Source organism: Phyllosticta citriasiana (genome assembly GCF_038021145.1).
Source record: "Phyllosticta citriasiana strain CBS 120426 chromosome Unknown IWZ02scaffold_6, whole genome shotgun sequence".
Classification (NCBI taxonomy): domain Eukaryota; kingdom Fungi; phylum Ascomycota; class Dothideomycetes; order Botryosphaeriales; family Phyllostictaceae; genus Phyllosticta; species Phyllosticta citriasiana.
In genome coordinates, this window is record NW_027117283.1 from 480,859 (window position 1) to 495,852 (window position 14,994).

Genomic DNA, 14,994 nt, shown 5'->3' on the forward strand with positions numbered 1-14,994 from the left:
CTATTAGTTTCCCTCCCTATCTAGGGTGTAGTATCTAGCACGCTATTAGGGAGATTAGGTACCTAGCTATAGGCTAGGTATATTAGAGTAAACTTAGTTATTAAGTAGACTTTACTATTATAGGTAAAGACCGCCTCCTATAGGTGTAAGGCCTAGTCTAATTATTTATAGTTAACGTATATATGTAAGTATACCTCTAGCTCCTAGTTTTAGCGCTTAGTTTACCTATTAGTCTATAGGTAGAATGCTATGCTTAACTTTTAGATAATTCCTAAGTAGTAGTAGAATACGCTCTAGTAGTTACTTATAAAGAGGCTACCCTAGTCTAAGATAATATTAATTAGGCACCTAGTTACTATAATAACCTTACGCTAGATAAGAGTACCTAAGCTATCTACGCTTATAGTTATTTATATAGGAAAGTACTATACGTATTTTATGAACCTATCTACTAGGACTAGGATAGCGTTATATTTATATCCTAATAGGTCCTAGGAGGCCGGAAGGTCTATAATAAAATCTATTATAAAATATTACTAGGGTATTATAGGTCTTTAGACCGGTTTAAGGAGCCTATATAGCTTATACCGCCGCGGCTTATTTTACTAGTAGGCATTATAGTCTCCTATATACGTAGTTACATCTTCGGCTAGTATTAGCTACTAGTATTTATAGCTAATAACCTCTATCATGCGTTTAACACTAAAGTATCTACCTACTAGGTCATTATAGTTCTATATAAAGATCTTACCGCGTAGTAGGGTGCTATTAGGCACCTATACTTTACTATTCTAGTAGATAAGACCTTAGGGGTCTATAGAATACCCCTCTCTAGCACCGTCTACCCCTATTATACTATCTATATAGACCTCCTAAGATAGAGGGTCCTTCCTCTAGCTATCTAGAAGTAGTTAGAGGAGGGACTTAGGGGGGTTAGTATATACTATTTTACTAAGAGTAGCTACTACTACTTCTTAGTAAGGCGTTAGACTTAGCGCTAAGCTAATACTAGTAAGTAAGGACGCTATAAGGGGGTATTACTTACATTATTAGACTTATTTTAAGGGCAGCTTTACTAGTACCTCTACTCTAAGTAGGTACCGTAACGCGTCTATCTAGCCAGTAACTAGGGGTATAGTAGTACCTAGTAACTCCTTAAGGTCTTTTACTTAGAGCTTCTATTATAGAGTAGGTAATAGTATATCTAATACTAGCTATTTATCCGCTTCTTTAAAGCTCTTTATATAGTCTAGGCGGTAGGATAAACTATTAGCGGGGTTAATTAAGCTAGGTTTATAGCTAATCTTAAAGTTAAATTCCGCTAATAACTCCGTATACCTAGCCTACCTTATAGTTAGGTATTTAGTATCTATAAAATAGTAGAGGTTATTATAATCTATAAGGACTCACGTTAGGGCGGGTATATATACTAGGTAGTACCGCTATATCTTAAAGCACTCTATAATTATAAGTAATTCTTTATCGTAGGTATCGTACTATACCTCTATAGTAATAAATTTACGTAAGTAGTAGGTAATTAGGTGCTAATAGGTAGCCCTATTACTACTAACGGCTAGCTATAGGAGTATTCCTACGTATATATAGTTAGATACGTCCGTAATTAGGGTTAATAGGCGCTTTAGATCATAGTACTATAGTAGGGGGCCTTCTAGGAAGGCTACTTATAGCTATTTAAAGGCCGTCTAGGCAGCCTCTAGCTACTACTAGGGTTAGTACTACCTTATAGGCCCCTTTCTAGTCTTTTTCTTCTTTACTTCCGCGGTATCTAATAAGGCGCCGGCTAGGGCCTAACTAGCCTCCTATAGGAGTTCATATAGGGGTTAGGTTAGCGTAGAGTAGTTCTAGATAAACCGGTAATAGAAGTTAGTAAAGCCTAGGAATACTTAGATATCCTTATAGCTTTATAGTTCTAGCTATTCTTTAATAGTCTAGACCCTCTTAGCGTCTATTTAGACGCTATTAGAGGTGATTATAAACCCTAGGAACTTAACGCGTTTTATATAGAATGCGTACTTCGAGATTTTAGCGTATAGTTTCTATTCCTATAGATGTTATAAGATTTACTTTACGTGCTATATGTAGTCTACCTTATTTTAGGAGTATATAAGAATATTATCTAGGTAGATAATATAGATAGAATCTAGGAGCCCGGCTATAGCTTAGTAGATATATACTTAGAAAGACGCGGGAGTATTAGCTAGCCTAAAAGGCATAACTAGATACTTATAGTAGCCGTACCGCGTCTTAAAGGCCGTCTTCTACTTATCTCCTACCTTAATCTAGAGTCTATAGTAGGCGTTATAGAGGTCTAACTTTATATATATAGTAGCCCCTAATACGCGGTCTATTAGCTCCCTAATTAGGGGTAAGGGGTAGTAGTTCTTAATAGTAACCTTATTAAGTCCCTAGTAGTCTATATAAAGGCGTAGGGTCCTATTAGCCTTAGGTATAAAGAGGATTAGGGCCCCTATAGGTAACTTACTTAGTCTAATCTATCTAAGGCGTAGCGCCTTTTCTAGGTACTCTCTAAGGATACTTAATTCTCTCTTAGATAGGTTATATATAGGTAACTATAGTAGCATTCTACCGTCCTTAAGATTAATTACGTAGTTATATACTAAGTTCTAGGCTAATATACTAGTAAGATTACTATTAAAGATATTATTAAATTTAGCGTATTACTCTAGGAGGCCCTAGATCGGGCTCCTACTAGTACCTATATAGGCTACTAGGTATAGAGCGTAACCGCCTTTATTAGGGTAACTAGTAGTTACTAGTAATTATATACCCTATAGGGTCCTACTAGGGCCTAGGTAGCTAATCTATTAAGGTTATTATACTATAGACCCATAGGTCTAGGCACTATAGATATATCCCTTAGGGCTAACCTCCTTTCTTAATTCCTCTAATAATACTTATTTAATTATAGGTTTATAGTCTAGGTTTATCTAGGAGAAAGACGGCCCGCGTCCCTAGAAGTACTTAAAATAGTATTTAGCCTTAGAAATCTATTCTAGGCTAAGGATAAGTTTAAATACTATATCTTAGCTCTTCTAGAATAGTTAGGGGCCTACGGCTTAGCTCTAACCTTAATTATCTTACGTAGTTATAGTAAGCTAATAGGCCGGTCCTAAGGTAAGAGGAGACCTATTAGCTAAGGTAGCGTTTAGATAGTAACTAGGTAGCTCTTAGGTAGAGACTAGGCCCTTATCCTAAGCTACTAACCTCTAAACTAGGTTTAGAGTAGCGCTATTATTAATAAGAGCCGTTAGGAAGTACGTCCTAGTAGCTATATTACATATAATATAAACTACTAATAAGTTATACGTTACTTAATAGTCTTCTTATTAATTCTCCTACCCTAGTTACTAAGACGCTCTTAGGTATATAACTAGGGCACGCCTTTTTCTAACTTTTTATTAGTTAGTAGCGGTTAGTCTCTTCTTAGCTAGGGAGTACTACCCTTTTAGTACTAATTACTAGTCTAATAGTTCTTTAGCCCGCTTCCCTATTAGGTTACTTTATTAGCTACGCCCCTAGATAGGGAGCCCTAGTATTTCTTCTTAGGCCTTAGCCCCTAGGGCGGTACTAAGCTAGGTTTAAACTAGCCCCTTTTAGGCGCCCCTTTAGGGTTACCCTTTAGGGATACCTATCCTAGGAGCTCCTCTACCTTCTTAACTTTAGTAAATATATTATACTTAGTCTTTATATAACTCTTAGTACTCATCTTAGTTAGCTTAGTATGTAAGATTAGGTATACCCGTAAGAACTAGTATATAACGCGGTACTTCTTATTAATAATCTTAAACTTAAGACGTTACTTCTTAGCTTCTAGTATAGACTATAGGCTTTTAAACTCTTACCTCTTCGTTTAGGTTATATTAAAGAACTTCGTATATGTCTTAAACCTCTATATATTAGGGTCCTAGATCTAGTCTATAATAAACGTACGGAAGTCTTTAAAGTAGACTAGGGGGTTTATTTTTAAGTTAAGGGCGTTAAATACCTTATCGCGTAGGTTTACCTTACTAATAGCTAACCCCTAGGTAGCCTATTATAACTAACACCCTAAATCTTTAGAGACGCTATATATCTTAAATACGTTATTTAGGGCCTAAAACTAGGAGTCTATATCCTTTACCTCTAAGCTTATAAGCTTAGGCGTAGGGGCCTTAATAAGGGAGCTAAGAGGGTTATAATAGAAAGCTTATAAATTAGGTTACGAGTTAGGCCTAACTAGGGTCATAATAGGTAGCCCTAAGAGACTTTATTTAATCTCCTAAAGCCTCTAAACCTATTAGTATAAGTTAGTAAGCTCCTCTATATTTATAGAATTAAGCGTTACTAAGAGCACCGTAATTTTATTATTAATAGTTATAATATATAGATTTAGCATTAGAGTAGCTAAGAGCTAGCTCTTACTATTATTTAGGGACTAGATTTCGATATAAGTATCTTTATTAACTAGGAGGAGGACTATCCTCTAGTTAGTAGCCTCTTAGCCTCTAACTAGCTAGTTTATAGCTAGAGAGCTAGCCTCTAGGTTAATACTTCCTAAATAAGTTATAGGAGCTATTTTTAATTTAACTAGCTATAGTAGTTAAAGGTTTTAAATATAAGATTTAGTACTATAGGGAGTTAAATTAAGGGTAAATAATAATAATATATTTAGTATAGATATTAGATAAAACCTTAGTTTATTAGGTTTCGTCTCTTAGGGCGTTTATATATCCTTACTAATATGTATAGCCCCCTTTAGGTCCTAGTATAGCCCCCTTTAGATCCTAGTATAGTCCTCTTTAGGTCCTAGTATAGCCCCCTTTAGGTTCTAGTATAGCCCCCTTTAGGTCCTAGTTAGAGTTCTCTAGGCCCTACCTTAGTTATAGCATTATATTAGCCTATAGCTCTAGTAAGACGTAAAATAATTAATTAATTAATTAATTAATTCATTAATCGATTCATAAATTAATTCTACGGCCATTAAATTATCTAGCTATATAATTTTTTACTCCCAAAAACTTTAAACAAGTCTTCGATGGTCTAGTGGTGATGATTTCCGCTTGTCATTACAGTGTATTACAAGCGCGGGAGACCGGGGTTCGATTCCCCGTCGGAGAGACCGTCCCATTTCGGCAGGAATGGCGATACCTACATTATATTTTTTTTTTCCACCTTAAAATTTTGACCCGATCGGTGTATCTGCACCACGTGCCACTAGCAGGAGTGCCATTTGTAGCAGGGTAGAGGTGTCTATTGACGAGTGCCCTTTAACCCCTGGCGCCTTTTTTAGATTCCTACAGTAAACAAAAACTTTTGCATTTCATTCCACGCCATCATCACTCGCAGGGGCAGAAGAAGGCTTGCTTACCCAAGCTCACACGACCGACTTGTACAAGAGAGTCGTGCGCTAGGCAGATAGATAACGCAACCGCAACTCCGAGGAATAGTGAGCAGTGACATTGCGACGTGCCGCATTATTTCCCCTTTCTCTCACATGCTCAAGGCTCAACTCTAAGCACTTAATCACGACTGACTGTAAATGAGGTTACTTTCCGCACACTGAGCGGGTAGCGGAGCAGTGCTACCGAGTCAAACAAGCATGCGCCCGGAGGACGACAACCCTAGAGCCCGACTAGGAATAGTCTGTCTACGTGATAGACTCGCCTGCTCTATCCCTAAGCAACGCGAAAGCGATGATTTTGCTGTAGATGGCCAGGCGCAAGAGTGATTGTCTGTTGAGCGGCACAGCAGCATTGCCTCTAGTGAACGGCATCGCCGGCGTGCAAAGCCGGGCAAAAGATGCTCGGAAAGCTACCACCAAACATCCAGGCCCACTTCCAGAATCGATTCCAGCTAGCAGTCGAAAGGCCACAGCGAAAATGTGGTGTTCATGAAAAACGGCCCGCTCGTTTCTGTCCTCGATGGTCACCATGGTTCAGACAGGTCTCCCAAGTTTCTGTGACCACGGCCAGAAGCAGGGCAAGGAAAAAAGGAAATCAATCCAGCACTGTTATCCTGCTCACGTAAATTCGCAATTAACCGGTTAAGTCATTGCTAACTTCTTACTCCAATCGTCTGTGCTCTCTTCCCTTATGTTGATCCTGGTCCCGCGTTTTTTTGGTGCGAACCAATCGGGTGTGCGGAGAATTGCTTCTTCACAGTCTAAATATTCATATTCCTCTCAATTCCACCTCGCCCGAGGCCACGTCTCCATCGCACCTCACCCTATCCCTCAACCAACTCCTCAAACGCCAAATCCCTCTCAGCCCTCAACTGCGCCAACTGCGCCTCTCTCGCCAGCACAACGCGCCGCGCCTCGTCGCGATCGGCGGGTAGGCCCATGAACGCGCGGACCTGACTCTCCGAAGCCTCGACCTCCTGCCGCAGCGCGTCGACGTCGCGCGTCTGCGCAACCAGCGCCGCCAGCGCCGACGCCGAGAAGGGGTTCAGCGGAGACGAGAGTAGGTGCGTTTGCGGTTCGTGCCGGTCGTCTGCTGCAGGCGATCGTCGTGCCGCCGCGTTAGGGCTGCGGTGGCGGGACAGAGTCGGACTGGTATTTCCCGGGGCGCCCAAAGTGCTTCCCGTTGACGCGGTGGAGCCTGCGGTTGATGGCCGCGTCGCGGACGCGTTGGCCGGCGACCACGGGCAATTGGCGGCCAGCGCGGCCAGGCGCTCCTCGTACTCGCGTAGCTTGGGCAGCAGGTGCTTGGTCTGGCGGACAAAATCGGTCGTTTGGCGCGGTAGCGCCGCGTGCGGAGCGAGTGCTGGATCCGTTGATAGTAATTCGTGCGTGTTGCGTAAGTCCTGCAGCGTGGCGGCCAGCTGGAGGCGCAGGTGGGCGAGGGCGTCCTGCTGGGCTGCAAGAGTGGCTGAGTGGGTTGATTGCGAGATTAGGGCGTCCGCAAGCGCGGTAGGGCTGTGGGTTGATGAAGGGAGCGAGCTGGTGAGGCTGCTAAGGAAGTCGAGGGCGCAATGGCCATTAGGGGAGAAGGAGGATGAGATGGCGGACACGACGGCGGCGTTGGAGTCGTCATCATCTTGACTTGGGACCTAGGTTGTGTTGCCTTAGTATGTGAGTACGAATAAGTAGAGAGGATGAATGCGCACCGCGTCCAATTCGTCGCGTACCTCGTCTTCCAACGCGTTCAGCAGCGCGGCCTCCTCGTCGGCGCGTTCATTGGCGGTTGCCATAGCCATCAGCGCCTTGAGCGTCTCGTCATTGCGCTCAAACGCGGGCAGGCGCTGGCCCGGATACAGGGTGGACAGCCAGGTCTCGACATGCTGCCAATCGTGTGCCTGGGCGCGCTGTTGAGCGGCCTTGGATGGAGAGAAAAGGGCGTCTGGAGAGAGGTGGTTATAGTCCATCACAGCGTGGTGGCGGGAGAAGTGAGAGGTAGGAGCGGTGTTTACGCATTGTTGGTGTCTCTGTTGTTGGTGTTTCAATTGGTTGCTCGCCCCTTGGAGACTGCATGCATATCCTGGGTTCCGGTTCCTGTGCAACGGCGGTTGACGTTGTTTGGTCTCCGCTCCGCTCCGCCCCGTCCTGTCCTCCACTGCATCAGCCACAATGCGCACGGATGGCAGTGGAAGAGCTCGCGCCACCTTCCCCAGCGCGGGCTGGAGCTCCTCATCCCCGCACTCCCGGTCCAGTTGCACACGCCCCATTGCACAACAACTGCTGCCGGCGGTACGACGAAACCACCATATGCTGAAGTAACCTCGATCTCTTGCCAGACCTCGTCGTCCTTACCCACCACTATTCTCCTGTCCAGTCCTCCAATTGACCTCGTCATCCTCCCACCAACAACCTCCGCCGCCACCGTCTAGATTCGCCTCCCGCAATCCACCGCCTTGCACTCCCGCTTCGTCCGAGGCTTGATCCCTCGCCAGCGCCGCCTCTTTAACATGGCGTGGGCCTGCTCTGGCAGCTCCAACTCGGAGCTCATCAACAACATGGCAGCGGCAGGGCTCATCAGCTCCGACCGCGTCAAGCACGCCATGCTCGAGGTACGGGGACCCACAAGCCTCCGCTCCAGCAGAAAGATAGATGGGAAAACAGGGGACCGAGGGGCATTGTGTCTCAGGGGTCCGACCGTCGCTGATTGACTTTCCCCATGCAGGTCGACCGCGCACACTACGCGCCGGCGCGCGCATACGAAGACTCGCCGCAGCCGATCGGGCACAGCGCCACCATATCGGCGCCGCACATGCACGCATCGGCCTGCGAGTCGCTGCTGCCGTTCCTCAAGCCCGGGTCGCGGGTGCTCGACATCGGCAGCGGGTCCGGGTACCTGACACACGTGCTGGCGTCGCTGGTGACGCCGGGAGGCAGCGTCGTGGGCATCGACCACATCCAGCCGCTGGTCGACATGGCGGCGCGCAACACGGCCAAGAGCGACGCCGGCCGCCGCATGCTGGACGACGGCACAGTTACGTATGTCAAGGGCGATGGCCGCAAGGGTTGGCTCCAGGGCGCCCCCTACGATGCTATTCATGTCGGCGCCGCCGCGGCTGAGCATCATGAGGCGCTCGTTGATCAGCTCAAGACGCCCGGCCGCCTGTTTGTCCCCGTCGAGGAGGGCTACGTGCAGCACATTTACGTCGTCGACAAGAAGCAGGACGGCAGCGTCGAGCGGAAGAAGTTGTACGCTGTGCAGTACGTGCCACTGACGGATGCGCCCAGCGGGCACTGATCAGACACACGACGTCTCTTTTTCTTCGGCAACATCAACAGCCCTTTTCGCTTCCTCTGGACCTTTTCCGCCTGCAGTTCTTCTCGCGTGCTTGCTTGCTTAGCGGAGGCGTCTTTATCTTTCACTTCTTCTTTCTCGCCCTTTCTCACATCTTTCCATTATGCCTTTCCAGTTTACCTATCTGTATGATACCACAACAACAGCACCAGCAGCAGTTTCCGAAACAATACAGTAATGAATCAATCCCAACACGAGTTCTCCCTGGCCGCGCGCCCATCGCCTCGCACATCCTTAGCTCCACTCTAGCTCCAGCCCAACAACACACACAACCCAGCCAGGAACACGAGTGCTGTACAAGGGTACCTACACGGCCAAGGTAGTCGCGTCGCGTCGCCCAAACTGGTACATCAATCATTGCTTGATGCCTGAGGAACGGGGCACACTTTGGCTAGACAACACGGAGCTCACGATTGCTTCACTTTGGGTAAATCATACTTTGGATTAGCTATCTTGAAGCTAGCTAGCTGTTTGGAATCATGCTAGTTAGCTAGGTAGCTAACCTGTCAACGCTGTTGACGTCTGCGACTGACTGACTGTGCACGCCTGACGTCCTCCTTTCCCCACTGACCGGGGAAGCCAATTACTGCGCCCGCCGCCGACGAGGAGAAACTGGCTCCTAGCTCCGTCCTATGCACCTGACCTTAAACGGCTCACTGAGCGCCCTCCCTTCCGCCCGCCTCGCTCCGCCTTTTTGGTCCTCTACCTCTTGTCCCCTTCTTTTGTTTTTGACCTCCCCAGATGTAGGAAAAAGAATCAATGACGGGCGAATGCCGCTAGTGGAGATAGGGTGGGCTGCCTGGCGGACACTGCCCGGGGATGATTAAGCGTAGTAGAGGTAGTAAGTAGGAAGGTATAGAACAGATCAGCAAGCAAACAAGGACAGTAGAGCAACGAAATAACATGTCAGACAAGTAAGCAGCTTGCGCACTTTTCCTCTTCCTCGTTCCATCCCCCCTATCCGGAAAACCTCCGCTCTTTTTTAGAACCCCTGATAAAATGCGGCCCCGATATCTGCTACCTCTTCTTTTTTTCCCCGCCCCAACCGGTTGGATATCACTGGAATGATCAAAAAGAATGGAGGACAAAGAAATGGAACGACATGTAGTGGTGATGAGGCCGGCCCACGGATATCAATCGATCGACTAAAAGGCATACGTAGAGAAAACATGACATGAAGGACGACGACGCAGAGGAAGAAGAGGTGGAGAGGCATAGCGCTCGCTGGGAGGCTTCGGGGGGTATAAGTAAGTAAGCATGATACTGGTAGTAGTCGTAGTAGAGGAAGAAGAGAACAAGAGTGAGGAAGATTGGCTGGTGTGTGGGGAGAGAAGAGGCACGAGGCGCTTCTACCAGCACTTGAGCTTGCGCCACAAGCTGCGCTTGCGCCGGCCGCGCACGGCGTCGTCCATGACGGGCGACATTTGCTTTTCGTTTGTGGAGAGGGGCGCGGTTTGCGCGGCGGCGGAGGAGCTCGAGGCGTGGATGCGGCGCGCTTCGACGACGCGGCGGACGAGCACTGCCGGGGCCAAGAAGTTAGTCATAACGCGTCTGGTGTAGCAAGTGTAGTTGGGGAAGTGCGGGGCAACACACAAGCAAAGGTTTCCTCGATGTTGACCATCTCGCGGGCGCTCGTCTCCATGAAGCCGCAGCGGCGGCTGCGCGCCCACTCGAGGCCCTGCTGGCTGCGCACCTGGCGCGCGCTCTGCAGGTCGCACTTGTTGCCGGCGACAATGTTGATGGGGGGCACGCCGCCGCTGTCGAGGCGCTGCTCCGTCTCCATTTCAATCATCTCCATGAAGTAGTCGAGGGCGTCGAGCGAGGCGGCGTTGGTGATGTCGTAGACGAGCAGGAAGGCGTCGCTGCGCAGGTTGGAGGCGGCCCACAGGCCACGGTACTCTTCCTGGCCGGCCGTGTCGGTCAGGGCGAGGTAGTAGGTCTGGCCGTCGATGGTGCGTGTCACGCTGTACGAGTCCTCGATTGTGGGGTCGTAGTCGTTGGTCCAGGCGCTGCGGACCAGGCGGAGGGTTATGGAGGATTTTCCTGTGCCATGGCGATAGGCGCGTTAGCTATGTGGCCATGTCTTTTTTGGGGTCGTTGCACATGCACACAGACTACTTACCGCATCCGCCATCGCCGCAGATTGTGATTGATATTCGATTGTCGTCGTCCATTGGGGCAGAATGGGGGGCGCGTCGAGGTCGCATGATTCGGGATGGGAAGAGTGAGGGAGGGGAGAAGGAAAAGTAGGAGGAAGCGGAGGGATAGGGCAGTGGTCGAGGGAGTTGAGGCGACGGCGCTGGGATTGCTTTTGTGCGACGGCGGCCGAAACGCAGAGGACCAGTGACGTCTCTGGAGAAGCCGAGCGTGAGGTTGTGACTGGAGAGAGGAAGCGAGACCCTGACCCTGACCGACACGAGCCTGAGGCCGTTGGAAATGAGCGATTGGCGAGCCAAAATTAAGAGAACGAGAACGAGAACGAGAACACGTCGTTGGGTCGCCACGACAACTACAACACCTCACGCAATCCTGGTCCTGGTCCTGGTCCTGGTTCGGACTTAATTCTCTCCGCATCTGGTCTTTTCTGCTGCAACAGTCGCCGACCAGCGAGCCCTCGACGACAACCAGAAACCCCGTCGGCTCTCCATCATGACTCGGTCGGATACGTCGAAACAGAAACGTCTAGACGGTGAAACTCTGATGATGGTAGGGATGACGTGGTGGGTGTGGCGGGCGAAACATGGACCGTTTCTCGACGTGCAGTGACCGCATTTTCCATCGGTAGGTAGCGCGCCGCTATCCACAACGACGCTCCTCCGTCCTCGTCTCCATCGCTTGACCAAACGAGACCCATCCCGACGACGAGCTTACTCGCATGCCTAAGCCCACTGCGGTCCGCTCCGCCCATCCCTACAGTCATGCCCATGCGCCCAACCACCTCGCGCAACTCGTCCCGCCTGAGCGCCGCTCTCGCCTCGCTGCGCGCCCAGGAAGAGCAGGAGACGCTGCTGGGCGACGATGAGGAGCGCGTCGACGGTGACGGCGGCGTTGGCTACAATCCCGACGAGGAAATCTTTGCCTCGGACCCCCACAAGGACCTGCCCGTCTATCGCACAATCCATCGGTGATTTGCCTCGTTCCCTTCTCTTGCATACCGTCCATCTCACTCACCTCGCACAGGATCCGCCGCCTGATCCTCGCCAGCATTGGTGCGTCATCCCCGCCTCCCATCCTTCATCGCAGGATGCCATGCTGATGCCCTTTCTCTCCGTACAGACGACCCTTACACCTTGGTCCAGCTCAGGGACCCGCGCATGAATGCCTTGATCGTCAGGCCCCTCGTCGACCGCTTGTATGACCCCAAGGACTGCTCCGTGGGTGAGTTTGTGCTTTTTTCTTGGCGTCGTCGGCCCCAGTCTTTGCCAAGTCGGCTCTGCATGCCGATTCCCCGTTGCAGAATTCGGTGTGTTGATGCTTTCAAACCTGCCGAAGTCTACAATCCCATTGCGCCTATTCTCATTTCGGTCAAATACTACTGCTCCAGTCACATGTCTTCTATAAATAAACACTCTTCCATAGACCATGGTTCCATATCACGACATTCTCCTTGAATACGTCTTTCAGCTGCTGACCCCGTCAGTCTACTGTTTGCTTGTCAATCGCGTCAGATTCCTGCACGAGCGCTACTACCAAGCCCACCACCATGAGACGGTCAATACGACCCGCGCCAACCTCTGCGAGCTTCTTGCTGGGAAGATTTTGAGACGATTCGACGAAGAGCATCCTGGACGTGCTGGCCTCTTGCTTCTGTCCAACGTCCTTGTCGCAGGCTTTGAGCCCTTCCAAAATGCACCAGCCGACGTCCTCAGCGAGAGTCGTCACTCCTTTGAGTGGGCTATTCAGGACAGGGGCGGCTACGAGGGCAAGTTTACCGCTCTGGAAATCGCCATCATCTCGGAGAGCAAGCATTTTCTGAGCGGCTCCGCCTGTCAGAAGGTTGTCGATGCCGTCTATCGGGGCAGAGTCGTCTATACGCCGATTTGCTTCATTGACATCATCCCCGACCACTACAAGCACAAGCCCGTCCGCTTGTACAATCCTCGCAAGGGTCCCATCTTGAATCACTACCGCCTGATAGTACCTCGCACCCGCAACATCATTGACATTGTTCAATTCCTGATTCTGATCGTTCTCTATGCCATCACCATGACCAACCGGGACCACACCCAATGGACGGGTTACGAAATCCTATTCGCCATCTACGGCGCCGGGTGGTGTCTGGACGAAAGCGCCACTATCCTGGAGCACGGCTGGAAAGTCTACACCCAGAACCTGTGGTCGTTCCTGGACATTACCTTTGTCGGAATCTACGTCATCTACATAGTGATGCGGGTGTATGGCTCGACCCATGACAATCTGGAAGTCTCGCGGCAAGCCCTCGACGTCTTATCAGTGGCTGCACCGATCCTCTTTCCGCGTCTGGCCTTTAACCTTATGCCTGAAAACATGCTCTTCATATCACTCCGAGCAATGATGGGCAATTTTATGCTGCTCACTCTCATTGCCGCGTGGTGCTTTGCCGGATTCCTGCTGGCTCTTAGGTGGTTGAGTTTCGGCCAAGTACCGCCAGACGAGGACCCCGACGCGGAAACCTCGAATCCCATCACCATTTCCAAATGGATGCTGTACATTTGGTTCGGTCTTGACGCCACCGGCATCGAGCAAGCTCCCAACTTTCACCTGATCATGGGACCGGCCCTCATGGTGGCTTTTGCCTTTCTTGGCAACACCCTCTTCCTTACCATCCTGGTGGCCATTCTCAGCGACACCTTTTCCAAGATCGCCGCCGATGCTAGCGCTGAGATACAATTCCGCCGCACGGTTCTGACTTTTGAAGGCGTCAAATCCGACTCCATCTTCGCCTACCGGCCGCCCTTTAATGTCCTTGCGCTCCTTGTCCTGGTGCCGCTCAAGTTTGTCGTCTCGCCGCGCTGGTTCCACAAGATCAACGTCACGGCCGTCCGCATCCTCAACCTCCCCATCCTGCTCGCCATAACATGGTACGAACGCCGCAACCTGTGGAACCCGACGCGCAAACCGCTGGCCACAACCAACAAGCGGCGCAAATTCTCGCTGTGGAACTGGGCGGGCTTCAGCGTGCATGGCGACATCCAAGCCGTCTTCGAGACGGAGATCCCAGCCCAGGTCCTCGACGACATTGAGGAGCTGGACGAGATCGAGGACGAGGTGCCCAACTGGGGCGGCACGGCTGCGGGCAACGGACACCAGTTGAGGCGCGCGACGACGTTTGGTGGCGCCCTGAGACGACCGAATAGTCCGACGCCCATGAGCCCGCAGACGCGCACGTCGACGAATCAGACGCGGCGCAGGCGCATGTCGAGTATTGTGCCGAATGCGGATCCGGGTGCGTGAGGGGGATGGCGCTCATGGGCACGTGTGGTGTGTCACACCCATCTGGCTTTTGACTCGCGCCTGTCTTTCCGTCTTTGGATTTGGCATGCTAGTCGGTCTTGTTACTGGCCCTACCTACCTGTAGATTTTCTTTTTTTCTTCATCTTTTTTTCTTTTCCTTTCTTCTTTCCTTCTCAACATCCCTGTAAAACCACAAACATGGACCACGGCACCGGACAAACGCCAACAAACAAATAAACAAACCCAACAGGTTGACAGGCGGACGGACGGACGGATGGCGAGGGAAGCGCTGGTCGGGCAGCCGCCAGTGCATTCAAGTAGGCAGGCAGGCAAGCAGGCAGGCAAGCAGGCAGGCAAGCAGGCAAGCAGCAGCCGAGCAATCGCCTGCCTCCCCATCTAAAAATATACACCCACCCATACATACATACATAGGTACCACCTAGTTACCTCATACATGTACGAAGTAGCGCAGAAAACGCGTGCACGGCGTGATGGAAATGAAAAATAACCGATGGACGACGGACAGACAGACAGATTGGAAAGGAAGGAAGGAAGGAAGGAGGAACGAATGAATGCATGGCGAGTGCGAGGGCGAGTGTGAGTGTGAGGGCTCGGTGCGGCACGGCAGACTGACAGACAGACTGGGCTATGGTGATGTTGATGTTGATGATGATGGATATGTGGATAGTTTTGGGAATAGTGAGTTGTGAGTTGTGAGTTGTGATAGATTGATAGATAGATAGATTGATAAATCGATTGATTGATGGAGTTGATTGGTTGGCTGGTCGAT

At 49.8% G+C, this 14,994-nt stretch overlaps 4 protein-coding genes and 1 non-coding gene across 5 annotated transcripts; 3 read left to right on the forward strand and 2 right to left on the reverse strand.

Annotated features, from left to right (window-relative positions):
* Window positions 1-5,050: 5,050 nt before the first annotated feature.
* On the forward strand, window positions 5,051-5,139 carry IWZ02DRAFT_t50. The gene has a single exon. It is a non-coding gene; the product is annotated as a tRNA-Asp (tRNA).
* Window positions 5,140-6,246: 1,107 nt separating this feature from the next.
* Window positions 6,247-7,386, reverse strand: IWZ02DRAFT_490127 (uncharacterized protein; the record flags this gene model as incomplete). Its single annotated transcript, XM_066769636.1, has 2 exons — window positions 6,247-7,071; window positions 7,129-7,386. 2 exons carry the CDS (start codon window positions 7,384-7,386, stop codon window positions 6,247-6,249), a joined length of 1,083 nt encoding a protein of 360 aa, XP_066622899.1.
* Window positions 7,387-7,661: 275 nt separating this feature from the next.
* Window positions 7,662-8,787, forward strand: IWZ02DRAFT_250970 (protein-L-isoaspartate O-methyltransferase-like protein). The gene is made up of 2 exons (XM_066763189.1): window positions 7,662-8,028; window positions 8,142-8,787. Exons 1-2 carry the CDS (start codon window positions 7,927-7,929, stop codon window positions 8,712-8,714), a joined length of 675 nt encoding a protein of 224 aa, XP_066622900.1. The 5' UTR covers window positions 7,662-7,926; the 3' UTR covers window positions 8,715-8,787.
* A 1,026-nt stretch (window positions 8,788-9,813) lies between these two features.
* Window positions 9,814-10,945, reverse strand: IWZ02DRAFT_518213 (P-loop containing nucleoside triphosphate hydrolase protein; the record flags this gene model as incomplete). The annotated part of the gene is made up of 3 exons (XM_066770711.1): window positions 9,814-10,290; window positions 10,365-10,814; window positions 10,894-10,945. 3 exons carry the CDS (start codon window positions 10,943-10,945, stop codon window positions 10,121-10,123), a joined length of 672 nt encoding a protein of 223 aa, XP_066622901.1. The 3' UTR covers window positions 9,814-10,120.
* A 272-nt stretch (window positions 10,946-11,217) lies between these two features.
* Window positions 11,218-14,261, forward strand: IWZ02DRAFT_250894 (uncharacterized protein). The gene is made up of 4 exons (XM_066763188.1): window positions 11,218-11,895; window positions 11,952-11,980; window positions 12,048-12,149; window positions 12,412-14,261. The coding sequence occupies exons 1-4, from the start codon at window positions 11,690-11,692 to the stop codon at window positions 14,202-14,204; spliced, it is 2,130 nt and encodes a 709-aa protein (XP_066622902.1). The 5' UTR covers window positions 11,218-11,689; the 3' UTR covers window positions 14,205-14,261.
* The last annotated feature ends 733 nt before the right edge of the window (window positions 14,262-14,994 follow it).

Excerpts from the sequence above, each read along its gene's own strand:
- IWZ02DRAFT_250894 (XM_066763188.1), top strand. The coding sequence starts at position 11,690 with ATGCCCATGCGCCCAACCACCTCGCGCAACTCGTCCCGCCTGAGCGCC. Across the intron at positions 11,896-11,951 it reads GTCTATCGCACAATCCATCG|GATCCGCCGCCTGATCCTCG; the intron begins GTGATTTGCCTC and ends CACCTCGCACAG. Across the intron at positions 11,981-12,047 it reads CCTGATCCTCGCCAGCATTG|ACGACCCTTACACCTTGGTC; the intron begins GTGCGTCATCCC and ends CTCTCCGTACAG.
- IWZ02DRAFT_250970 (XM_066763189.1), top strand. The coding sequence starts at position 7,927 with ATGGCGTGGGCCTGCTCTGGCAGCTCCAACTCGGAGCTCATCAACAAC. Across the intron at positions 8,029-8,141 it reads TCAAGCACGCCATGCTCGAG|GTCGACCGCGCACACTACGC; the intron begins GTACGGGGACCC and ends TTCCCCATGCAG.